The 12,930-nt window shown below is 42.4% G+C and overlaps 1 protein-coding gene across 1 annotated transcript in view; it reads left to right on the forward strand.

Annotated features, from left to right (window-relative positions):
- Positions 1-9,016: 9,016 nt before the first annotated feature.
- Positions 9,017-12,930, forward strand: part of TSFM (Ts translation elongation factor, mitochondrial) — a 41,339-nt gene continuing 37,425 nt past the window's right edge. Inside the window, exon 1 of the mRNA XM_069758607.1 lies at positions 9,017-9,106. Within this exon, the coding sequence (XP_069614708.1) occupies positions 9,074-9,106 (33 nt within the window). The 5' untranslated portion in view covers positions 9,017-9,073. The remainder of the gene's footprint in view (positions 9,107-12,930) is intronic.

The raw sequence follows: 12,930 nt of genomic DNA on the forward strand, positions 1-12,930 counted from the left end.
TGGATCTCATTTTTTTTATTACGTGATGATGTATGGATTTGTATATAGTAGCTAGTAGACCAGTGTTCCCCAACCTTTAGAGACACAAGCAGCTCTGAGACAGGGTCTCAAGACACATCCAGCCCCCTCTCCCTGCCCCCACTGTAGTGACACACAGAGCTCCACATTAGCAGTGTACTGACACCCAAAGCTTTCCTTCAGAATGCACAGACCTTGTGCCCCCTTCTCTTACAGGCACTATACCTAAACCCATAGTCTTACTTTATTAATAATTTTATATAGAGCCAAAACATCTTGCAGCACTTAACAATTGTGTTGTGATATACAGACAATAAGGATATTAGCGAAACAAAAAAAAGTTATTTCTTAATAACAATTTTTATAAGCTGCAAAATAAATATTTTATACGAATGTAGTAACTGTTGATCTCTGTATGTTCAGCATTTTTACATAATTCAAATAAAAATTATTTTCTTTCTAGCTCTGTGTTAATTATGGTGTGACACAGAGGTATACTGGTTAGTGATGAGCGAATATACTCGTTACTCGAGATTTCTCGAGCATGCTTGGGGTTCCTTCGAGTATTTTTTTAGTGCTCTGAGATTGTTTTTCTTGCCGCAGCTGAATGATTTACATCTGTTAGCCAGCATAAGTACATGTGGGGATTCCCTAGCAACCAGGCAACCCCCACATGTACTTATTCTGGCTAACCGATGTAAATCATTCAGCTGCGGCAAGAAAAACAATCTCCGAGCACTAAAAAAATACTCGAAGGATCCCCGAGCATGCTCGAGAAGTCTCGAGTAACGAGTTTATTCGCTCAACACTAATAAGGGTATGTGCACACGCTGAGGATTTTGGTGCGGATCTGCAGCAGTATTCCATGAATTTACCATGTAAACCTATGGAAAACCAAATCCGCAGTGCACATGCTGCGGAAAAAAACACGGAAACGCAGCGGTTTATATTCCGCAGCAGTTTACACCTGCTCCTCAATAGGAATCCGCAGGTGTAAAACCGCTGGCGGAATCCGCACAAAAACAGCAGAAAAAACGCGGCAAATCCGCAGTGCAGTTTTCCTGCAGATTTACCAAAATCAGTGTGGAAAAATCAGCACACCATTCCGCAACGTGTGCACATACCCTTAGGGTATGTGTCCACGTTCAGGATTGCATCAGGATTTGGTCAAGATTTTACGCAGGTAAACTCCTGACCAAATCTGCACCTGAGGTCACTGGCAGGTCACGTGCGTTGTTCTTGCGTTATTTCAGCATTGTAAGGACATGCTGCGTTCTGAAAAGACGTGCCGCATGTCCGTTTCCGCGGGTCTGCCGCATGCGTCTTTTAATGCATAGTGGAGACAGGATTTCATGAAATCCCCCTCCACTATGCTGTAACATCTGGACGCTGCGTGTTTGACGCTGCGGCACTACGCAGCGTCAAACACGCAGTGATCCTGAACATGGAAACATACCCTAAGTGTTATTATCTCAACAAGACCATAGGTCAGATCTTCTGTTGTGTGTCTCGGTTGTAATCCTCGCTCCCACTTGCTTATAAAATCGTTGAGTCTAATGCAAGAAAACATTGCATTACACTCGCACCAATATTATTAAATGAGTCCGTGCTCGTTTGCGAGTTTTTCCTCAGCTGTAATTGGACTGAGGAAACAAATTGCAGCATGCTGCATATGGCCATGTATATCGAACGATACTCGCCAGTGCAAGTCAATGAATGTGAGAAAAAAAAAATCTGACAGCACACGGACCATGCATGTGCTGCCTGTTTTTTTTTTTTTTTTATTTATGTACCCATCTCAAAGGAAACCCAAAATGTCATCAGCCAAGTACAGTAAATTCACAATAAGAACCATGAGGATAAATAGATTTCCTGTAGCTATTTAATATCACAAGCCCCCTAACAATAAATAAATTAACACCTTTAGTGCCTTTCATGTATTTAGCCTTATTTAACCTGTAAAAAATGACTTTGGGTTCCCCCTAGTCTTCATAACCAGCCAAGGTAAAGCAGACAGCTGCAGTATAATATTATCAGGCTGGGAAGGACCACTATTCACAGGCACCAAGTAGTAACTTCAACTCTCATTGTCGTCACTGGCTCCTGCTGAGCTCAACGAGACTCTGCGGCTCTAAGTGCTGTCATTACCCGGCGTCTGTGAAGAGCATTAACAAGTGCGGAGGAGAATATGTAATACCTATATTTTCCATGTGTTTTGTTTTCAGTATGGAAAAAGAAGCATCAAGTCTATTCTAGAGGTGAAAAAATAAATTAAGGCAAAAGAAAAAACTATCACAAAAACCAAGTTATAACCTGCAACAAAAAATCCTGTGTGAGCACACTTTTAGGCCTCTTTCACACGTCAGTGTCTCCGGTACGTGTAGTGACAGTTTTCTCACGTACCGGAGACACTGACACACGTAGACCCATTAGGATCTATGTGTTTCTGCACATGTGCGTGTTTTCACACGGACTGTGTGTCCGTGTGCATAACACGTAGACATGTCCGTTTTTTTACCGGCAGCACGGACCACAATATGGACAGCACACGTGCACACGGAAAACAGTGTGCACGCTCCTCCGTGTGCACGTACCACCCGCAGGAGAGACAGCGCTACAGTAAGCGCTGTCCCCGCTGCGTGCGGTGCTGAAGCCGATATTCATCCCTTCTCCCCAGCAGCGTTCGCTGGAGAGATGGAATGAAAAATCAATGTTTTTTTAATTTATTTTCCCTTAAAAATAAAGTTTGTGTCCCCTCCCGCCTCCCATTCCCTGTGCGCCGCCCCGCCCAACTCCCCCCCCCCCCCCCCCCCCCGCTTGCCTGCCGGGAAATACCCAGCTCTTGCGATGTCTCCTCTCAGCGGCCGCTCGCAGCAGGTCCTGTATGAGCGGTAACATGGTCCCGCTCATTACAGTGGGAAATATATGCACAGGGGATGGGAGGCGGGAGGGGACGCACAAACTTTATTTTTAAGGGAAAATAAATAGAAAAAAATTGATTTTTCATTCCTTCTCTCCAGCGAACGCTGCTGGGGAAATGGGATGAATACCGGCTTCAGCACCGCACGCAGGGGACAGCGCTGAACTGTAGCGCTGTCTCCTGCACGGTCCGTGTGGTCCTCAGTCGGCACACGGCTGCCGCACGTGTGCCACACTGATGTGCTACGTGAGCATACTGACACGGATAATTCCGGTACCGGAATTATCTGGACGTGTGAAAGAGGCCTTAGGCTGTGCGCACACGTTCCGGATTTTTTGCTGTTTTTTCGCTATAAAAACATAAAACCTAAAAAACCACATCCATTAAGCGTCCTATTAACCCCTTACCGACCTCCTCCATACTATTACTGCGGAGGTTGGATCCCCTGCTTTGACGTGGGCTCCGGAGCTGAGCCCACCTCAAAGCAGGGACATGTCAGCTGTTTTCGCATGCGTTTTTCCCGTGGCAGGGAGTTCCGGAATCGCCGCGTAAATTTCGGACGTGTGCACATAGCCTTACAGCTGCTTGCTAATGGGGTGCAGTTTTGCAGCATTTTTCTGCTCAGTGCATAAATTAAATGATCCCCTTCTTGTCTTGTGATCTGCTCTCCGGACTTGAACTGATGATTTCATGTGTGCAGGTAGCAACTCTAGTGACGAGCCACAATGATGTAGATAGGAGAATTTGGTATCTTGAGATGTATTGCAGTCAGTGAACCGAGAAACAGATTGTACATGTAAATAGAGATACATTCTATACAGCAGTGCATTTCTATATATTCGTATTGTACAGGTTATGAAAAAGTCAGATTTTTTTTTGCTCCTATACTACTAAAAAAAATGAAAATCAATTGCAAAAAAGTAATTTTCCCTTTTTTGTGAGCCTCCCCAGAACTTGAACCAACAACATCTATAAAAGGCTGGAGTCACACTAGCGTTGAATACGGACAAGTGCTATGCAATAAAACATCGCATAGCACTCGGACCAGTATTAATCTATGGGGAAACTCAGATCACCATTTTTTTTCCTCATCCATATTGTACGTACGAGAGAAATCGCAGCATGCTGCGATTTCCCGCGTATGTCAGCCGAGTCTCGCCAATGCAAGTCTATGGGTGCGAGAAAAAAATCGGATACCACATTGACCATCAGTGTGACTTGCGAGAAATACGCTCACATTTTCCTCATTTCAGCCCATTGAGCCATTAAATTCATTGGGGAAAAGCAGTGAGAAATGTAAAGCCATACGGATGTCACACAGATACTTAGATGCGAGGAAATCGCATCATCGCATTGAAAACGGATTACATATGGATCACCATACAGAGAACATGTGCGTGATTCTCAGCCATCAAAATCAGACCGATTTTTTTTTTTTTTTTTTCTTTATACATTGAGTGTGAGTCCGGCCTAATGCTCAACAACAAGGACTCCCATATGTGGTAAATGTGGGAGAACACTAAGCGATCCAATGCAGATACTATTAAAATACAACTTTATTAAATATATGTTAAAAAATAAAGTATAAAAAGAGCAAAATGCCGCCAAGGGACAGAAAAATGAGGGGAATATTGCACCAAAATATTAATAATTGCAATTATATTGGGTATAAAACACACATGTAATAGCCCACCCTATAAAATAGCAAAAAAAAATCTCAGAACTATAGGACTTAATGTAAACAACGCCTCTATGTAATTACCCCTTATATGTGGCACAATCAGAGACCGGAAAAATCAGTAAACATGAGACAATATTGATCACAATCTCTTAGCAACAAACAGATATAATAATAACAACGCTATAATAGCTATAGTTAGGCTGTATACTGCGTGCTAGATTTGTTGTACTAATACAGGCTACATTACCGGTAACAGGTGGCCACAGTGATCTGCTCGGCGTCCCGTCACCCTGACGCGCGTTTCGCCGCCAGCTTCTTCCAGGGGCCGCATATATGGGAATCCTTGTTGTTGAACTTTGTTGAAGTGCCTTCTTTATTTTGGATGATTTTTTATTTAATTAACCTCTATAAGGGCCCCTTTCCACTTGTGTGAGAAAAAAATGGTCCGATTTATGGACCGAAAAAACTGATGTAACGTCTGCGAGTGTCATGCGAGTGTCATGCGATTTTTTTATCGCAACATCCGTATGACATCCGTATTGCTGTCCGATTTTTACGCACGGGTCTCCTTTGAAAAGCCGGTAATTCAGCGTACAGTAAAATCACACTGACAGGTTAGATTAGAGTAGATATATACACATAGAATAGGTATATATACATATATATATATGTCAGGGAGACACCTATATATATATTTATATTTAATGCAGCGTGAGAGAGCTTTAAAGCTGGTAATTCAATTACCGGCTTTTGATTTCTCCTTCCTAAACCCGACATGATATGAGACCTGGTTTACATACAGTAAACCATCTCATATCACCATTTTTTTTGCATATTCCACACTACTAATGTCAGTAGTGTGTATATGCAAAATTTGGCCGTTCTAGCTATTATATTTAAGGGTTAAATGGCGGAAAAAATTGGCGTGGGCTCCCGCGCAATTTTCTCCGCCAGAGTAGTAAAGCCAGTGACTGAGGGCAGATATTAATAGCCTGGAGAGGGTCCACGGTTATTGGCCCCCCCCTGGCTAAAAATACCTGCCCCCAGCCACCCCAGAAAAGGCACATCTGGAAGATGCGCCTATTCTGGAACTTGGCCACTCTCTTCCCATTCCCGTGTAGCGGTGGGATATGGGGTAATGAAGGGTTAATGCCACCTTGCTATTGTAAGGTGACATTAAGCCTAATTAATAATGGAGAGGCGTCAATTATGACACCTATCCATTATTAACCCAATTGAATGAAAGGGTTAAAAAAAACACACACACATTATTAAAAATTATTTTAATGAAATAAAAACAAAGGTTGTTGTAATATTTTATTTAACGCCCAATCCAATCACTGAAGACCCTCGATCTGTAAATAAAAAAACATAATAAACCAACAATATACATAGCTTCCGAGGATCTGTAAAGTCCAACGATGTAAATCCTTCTGAAGGGATTAAAACATTTTGCAGCCAGGAGTTCTGCTAATGCAACGCTACTCCTCGCTGCAAAACCCCAGGGAATGAAGGTAAAGTAATTCAATGACCTATATTTACCTGCATTTGCGGTGAGGCGCCCTCTGCTGGCTGTTCATAGATCGTGGGAGCTTTCCTTGAAAGCTCCCAGGCTTTCTAGGAAAGTTCCCACGATCTATGAACAGCCAGCAGAGGACGCCTCACCGCAAATGCAGGTAAATATAGGTCATTGACCTACTTTACCTACATTCCCTGTGGTTTTGCAGCGAGGAGTAACGTTGCATTAGCAGAACTCCTGGCTGCAAAATGTTTTAACCCCTTCAGAAGGATTTACATCGTTGGACTTTACAGATCCTCGGAAGGTATGTATATTGTTGGTTTATTATGTTTTTTTATTTACAGATCGAGGGTCTTCAGTGATTGGATTGGGCGTTAAATAAAATATTACAACAACCTTTGTTTTTATTTCATTAAAATAATTTTTAATAATGTGTGTGTGTTTTTTTTAACCCTTTCATTCAATTGGATTAATAATGGATAGGTGTCATAATTGACGCCTCTCCATTATTAATTAGGCTTAATGTCACCTTACAATAGCAAGGTGGCATTAACCCTTCATTACCCCATATCCCACCGCTACACGGGAATGGGAAGAGAGTGGCGAAGTGCCAGAATAGGCGCATCTTCCAGATGTGCCTTTTCTGGGGTGGCTGGGGGCAGGTATTTTTAGCCAGGGGGGGGCCAATAACCGTGGACCCTCTCCAGGCTATTAATATCTGCCCTCAGTCACTGGCTTTACTACTCTGGCGGAGAAAATTGCGCGGGAGCCCACGCCAATTTTTTCCGCCATTTAACCCTTAAATATAATAGCTAGAACGGCCAAATTTTGCATAGACACACTACTGACATTAGTAGTGTGGAATATGCAAAAAAAAATGGTGATATGAGATGGTTTACTGTATGTAAACCAGGTCTCATATCATGTCGGGTTTAGGAAGGAGAAAGCAAAAGCCGGTAATTGAATTACCAGCTTTAAAGCTCTCTCACGCTGCATTAAATATAAATATATATATATATATATATATATATATATATAGGTGTCTCCCTGACATACATATATGTATATATACCTATTCTATGTGTATATATCTACTCTAATCTAACATGTCAGTGTGATTTTACTGTACTCTGCGCTGAATTGCTGGCTTTTCTAAGGACACGGGTGCGTAAAAATCGGACAGCACTCGCATGGTGCGAGTGCTGTGCGTTTTTTTTCTCGCACCCATTGACTTGCATTGGCGAGTCTCGTCCGAGAATCTCAGCAATACGCAGCATGCTGCGATTTTTTTCTCAGCCGACACAGATTTTTCTCAGTCCGATTTCGGCTGGGAAAAAAATCGCTAATGGAATGTCACCTATTGAAATACATTGGTCCGAGTGCAATCCGATTTTTTATCGGATTGCACTCGTCCGTTTTTCTCACAAGTGGAAAGGGGCCCTAATGCACACAGCTTCTTTCCCACAGATCCTTGAGCTTCTGAAGCCCGGTGTACGCATCCTGGCTTCAGTGAAGCGCACTGTACATGATAGGCAGTGAAGGAAACTTCCAATAATGCGCAGTGCTCCTCTCTGAAGCTGAGATACGTACACACGGCTTCAGAGGATCAATGCAGTGAGGGACAGAAGCTGTGAGCATGTGCAAGGTTTGTATAGTGGTGGTGATGACGCCAACACTTGTAAGTCAGGTGATCTCCCCTACAGGGGCATGATAACATGCTAAGTGTCTGGGGGACACTAACACCCTATTGACTAGTCAAGGCCTCATTTACATACCAAAAACGGATTTAGAAATACTTTTTCCAAAGAACTGTGTATGTGTTTAATGCAGTACAGGGATTGTTAGGCAATAAATGTACATATGCAGACACAACTGCTGGTGGTTCTGGGGTCACGGGGGACCTGACAGGTTCCCTTTAAAAACGCATCAAATAAGGGGAAAGGGCATAAAAATGCAGCAATACTGCAATAATCAGAGAAGATTGTTACTGTGTAGTTTGGTGCGGACATCTGCAGAAAAAAAACCACGGTATCTAAGCCACGTGTGAAAGCACAGCCTTAAAAACACAAAAAAGATGGATGTCATATAGTGAAGCTACATAAAGATGACAAAGTTCTGACGGCTCCGACTGTGAATGAGGGAACAAATCCACAGGTCCCAACTCAAGATGAGCCGGACGCACAGACGTCGCTCCAGCTCTATGTGATCAAAAGCCGCGCCGGGGTGCCGGAAGGTAAGAGATTTGCAGCCTCCGGTCCGGTGCCACTGACCGGGACCAGAGACCCGTGAATCCATCCGCTCATCTCTAGTCCCAATTGTCCCAGACACAGTGGACAGTCCTGGATTGGGGTCTACGCCCCGCAGTCTCTGGCGTTTGCTGAATGTCTCCTTCCACCACCCGTGCGACATCTGGCAGGGGAATAAGAAGGGGTAAATGGCCGTGGATTGGGTGTATGGCCAGGGGTGTAGACGAAATCTGCTCTGTGTCCATAATTTGTCCATCTTTCGGCTCTTGAAAAGTTAGGAGTTCTGACAATAGGCTGAACAGAGTGGCTTCTCACATACACATGTATATGCACATTCTTTTGAGTGTTTTCTGGGGCATTTTGCAGGTGGTTTCTGAAGCGGGCCAGCTTCAAATCTGCCTGAAAAAAAAACATAATGTGAACACAACCTAGGAGCATGAAGAGCGGAGCCTACACCTACAGGAATTAGTCTGTAGCCTCATACCACATCCCACCACCAGGGGCAGCAAGTTCCTGCCCGATCACTTTACGAGGGTCTCTCCACTGGGCGCCGAGCGCGGCTCTCAAAGGCGCTTGTGTCTTCAACAAAATGGCCGCTGACTGACCGGACGTAGCCAAGCAACTCCCTCTAGTGATAACTTCTGGCGTGACGTCATCTCTCCGCGCCCTGTCATTCATCCTGCAGAAGTATGGCTGGGCTGTCCGGTTTCCTGCGCTCCAAGGTTAGACGTGTAATCCCGCTGGTATAATGAGGCTCCTCCGCCTGTAATGGCGGCTGCAGGATAACAAGTGTGTGGCAGAGGGGGCCAGTGGAATTATCCATTGCATGGTGTTATCTCATGTGAATCTTCCTGTCAGGCAGGAAATAAGGGGGAAATCAGTATTTCTGCTGCTCCCTGCAGTCACAGAAGGAATCCCTGCCTGCTGGGGATAGTGGCAGATTTAACCATTTCTGCACTGGCGGACACTATTTGGGGAAATCTAAATGTGACTTCCCTCTAAGTTTGGGAACACACGGCGATCTAGAGACGATAATGTTTCTGATGCAGTTTTCCCTACAGGCAAACTCTGCCAGTAAAGAAGCAGCGCCAAAATTACAGGTTTTGCTAGTGTTTACTGCGTTTTTTCTTTGCGTTTTTCTCAGGGTACATTTGTCTGATAAAGTTTAGAGCATAAAAAAATCTGTGAGAACTTCATCAGGGTTTGGCATAAAAAAAGCAGCAAAACCTGCTGCCTGTGTCTTCTGCCGTGTTCGCACTACCTATTGTTTTCAGTGGGTGAAAAACGTTGAAAGAAGTGACATGCTGCGTTTTGCAAAAACACAGCGCTTCGTCAAAACAGGATAAAAAAACCAATCTGAAATCTCGGACTGCTGGTACTGTGAAATGCAGCTGGAAATTTCCATAATAACACGCATTAAAAAAATGCTGCAAAAACGTGACCACAGCCATATGGGGGTCTTCTGTTGTCAGGTGATCAGGTGACGGCAGTCGACAAGGCAAAGCTGCTGGTTCTTGTTTGCAGGTGGCAGGCAGCGGTGCCTTCATAGACCACAATGAGTCGCATGCAATCTGTCTGCAGTGTTTCTTTTTTTAAAACCTAACTTGTTGCTCTAAAATCGCTGCATGACTGCAAGTCATATACATAGCGCACACACTGTGGTGGTCTGCCTCTGGCCTTTCGTCACAGCTGTGCAACGTTTGGCCATTAGTCTAGGGTTACATGGTGACACATGCAACATTGGATGTAATCCTTTCCTAAGACACAGGGACAAATGTTTCCTTATTTCTGTTGCTGGTTGCAAGTCACGCATGAAACACTTGCCATAGACTTCAGTGCGAGTCGCACATAACATGCGACTTGACTGTTTTATTTACAGCAAAATCGCATCTCTGAAATATTCACCCAACAGCAAGTCACAGACAAGTTACACAAATGACCTTAGTCACATGACACTTTACTCTGTACTTCCAGCCTTAGAGGCCTGCTTGGATCCATCTCCATCTTTCAGCTATAATGCCCACTGCCGATAAATAATCTTCTCCAGCACTGATCTCTGCTCATAGCATTGGCTATTTGAAGATTAGGCACCACAAATAACACTACCATGGGGATATCAGCCCCCTGGTTGTCACTATAATGGTGAAACTGTGCAACAAGAACCCAAGCTATGGAAATCAATAACTATATGATAAAAAGAATGTATTGGTATAAATCCGTAAATAAAATATAATAGTAAAAGTGTAATAATACAGGAATAAATTACGGACAAGGAAAGGTACCATGCAATAAAAATGCCTTTATTGAAAATATTATACAAATATATATATTTGGGCAACAAATGGCAACCAACAAAGGTGTGCCTATAACTGGAGGAAAATAAAATATATATAATTCAGCAAAATAAGAATATTGAGCGGACATGCAGGAGACTAGGTATATATATACAGGGAAAAAATAGAACAATAAGATATATATATATTTTTTAAAAAAAAGGTAATAGTACAAAAATAAATGTACATAAATGGCCAGAATAGAAAGCACTCAGCAAATATAAGGAAAGCTACAATATATACAAATAATTATGTGTATAAATAAAAACGGTATAAAAACTACACTGTACAAAATAATGTGCAAAACCTAGCAAACAAGGTGCAAGAAAAAGTGCATGAAAAAGTGGCCCAAGTACATGTAATAGATATATGAGGGAACCACCAGAGTTGAAAAAGCAAGTGCATACAGGTATACACCGTAGCATATAACAGGAGTGGACAATACGCCAGGTATGGCAGAAAGTGCTGAGTGCAAAATATATATAAGGCCAAGAAGATTACCTATTCCTACAGGGGGGTCCGATCCTCCAGGTACAGCGCACCCCGACACGCGTTTCGGACTGTGTCCTTCGTCAGGTGGTCCAGACAAAATTGTTAGCACCCTGAACTTACTGACGAAGGACACAGTCCGAAACGCGCGTCGGGGTGCGCTGTACCTGGAGGATCGGACCCCCCTGTAGGAATAGGTAATCTTCTTGGCCTTATATATATTTTGCACTCAGCACTTTCTGCCATACCTGGCGTATTGTCCACTCCTGTTATATGCTACGGTGTATACCTGTATGCACTTGCTTTTTCAACTCTGGGGGTTCCCTCATATATCTATTACATGTACTTGGGCCACTTTTTCATGCACTTTTTCTTGCACCTTGTTTGCTAGGTTTTGCACATTATTTTGTACAGTGTAGTTTTTATACCGTTTTTATTTATACACATAATTATTTGTATATATTGTAGCTTTCCTTATATTTGCTGAGTGCTTTCTATTCTGGCCATTTATGTACATTTATTTTTGTACTATTACCTTTTTTTAAAAAAAATATATATATATCTTATTATTCTATTTTTTCCCTGTATATATATATATATATATATATATATACCTAGTTTCCTGCATGTCCGCTCAATATTCTTATTTTGCTGAATTATATATATTTTATTTTCCTCCAGTTATAGGCACACCTTTGTTGGTTGCCATTTGTTGCCCAAATATATATATTTGTATAATATTTTCAATAAAAGCATTTTTATTGCATGGTACCTTTCCTTGTCCGTAATTTATTCCTGTATTATTACACTTTTACTATTATATTTTATTTACGGATTTATACCAATACATTCTTTTTATCATATAGTTATTGATTTCCATAGCTTGGGTTCTTGTTGCATTGTAATACCGAATGGTCTGCCATTCAAATACTTGGTACCGGTCTTTCACTTTTATTTTTGCTATATTAGGCACTTGCACAGTCCTATTATTATTCTTCAGCGTATATATTTATATATATTTTTTAGAAAAATTATTATTATCTCTTGACCGTTACTTTTTGTTCTAATGGTGAAACTGTGACTGGGAAGTGAATCGGGCTTACATCCAGCCCAGCCACCATCTGACCTTCCTGTTTGGCAAGTAGAAAATCAAGAATATGTATTTGTAGCAAATATTGATAGCCTGTGCATTAAAGGAGTTTTCCAATACTTCAATCATTTATCCCCTGCACATTGCCTGCTGCCCACCTATATATCAGTAGCTGAGTTTATTCTTTCAGCACTGCCCACTGATATATCTGTACCCCAATGAATCAAAATTATACGGTGTTATATGAACAATATTAATGCCCTAGGAACTTTCTCTTAGCGTCTCAGTAATGTCTTCAGCAGATAGTCGCTGATTGGGGGACAATAATGACCTATGAGGTCAATGTGTTAAAATAGGTCATCAGTGCAAGATTGGTGGGGGTCCACCACCTGACACCCCTACGATCAGATACCAGCTCCAACAGGGGCTGAGTGAAAACACTGAACCGAGAGGAGCACTGCAACTTCTCACTCTGCTTAGTGGCTGCTCCATCAAGCTGCAAAAAGTAATGTTCATCACCATATTACTCCTGGACCTTTGGGATAAGTTACTGTTAAAGGAGGTTGAGATGCAGTTCTTTATTCATGGCAGTGTTCTTAGGCAAGATGAATGCTACCATGAGTCCTGTCTCTTG

The sequence above is a fragment of the Ranitomeya imitator genome, chromosome 3 (assembly GCF_032444005.1).
Source record: "Ranitomeya imitator isolate aRanImi1 chromosome 3, aRanImi1.pri, whole genome shotgun sequence".
Taxonomy (NCBI): domain Eukaryota; kingdom Metazoa; phylum Chordata; class Amphibia; order Anura; family Dendrobatidae; genus Ranitomeya; species Ranitomeya imitator.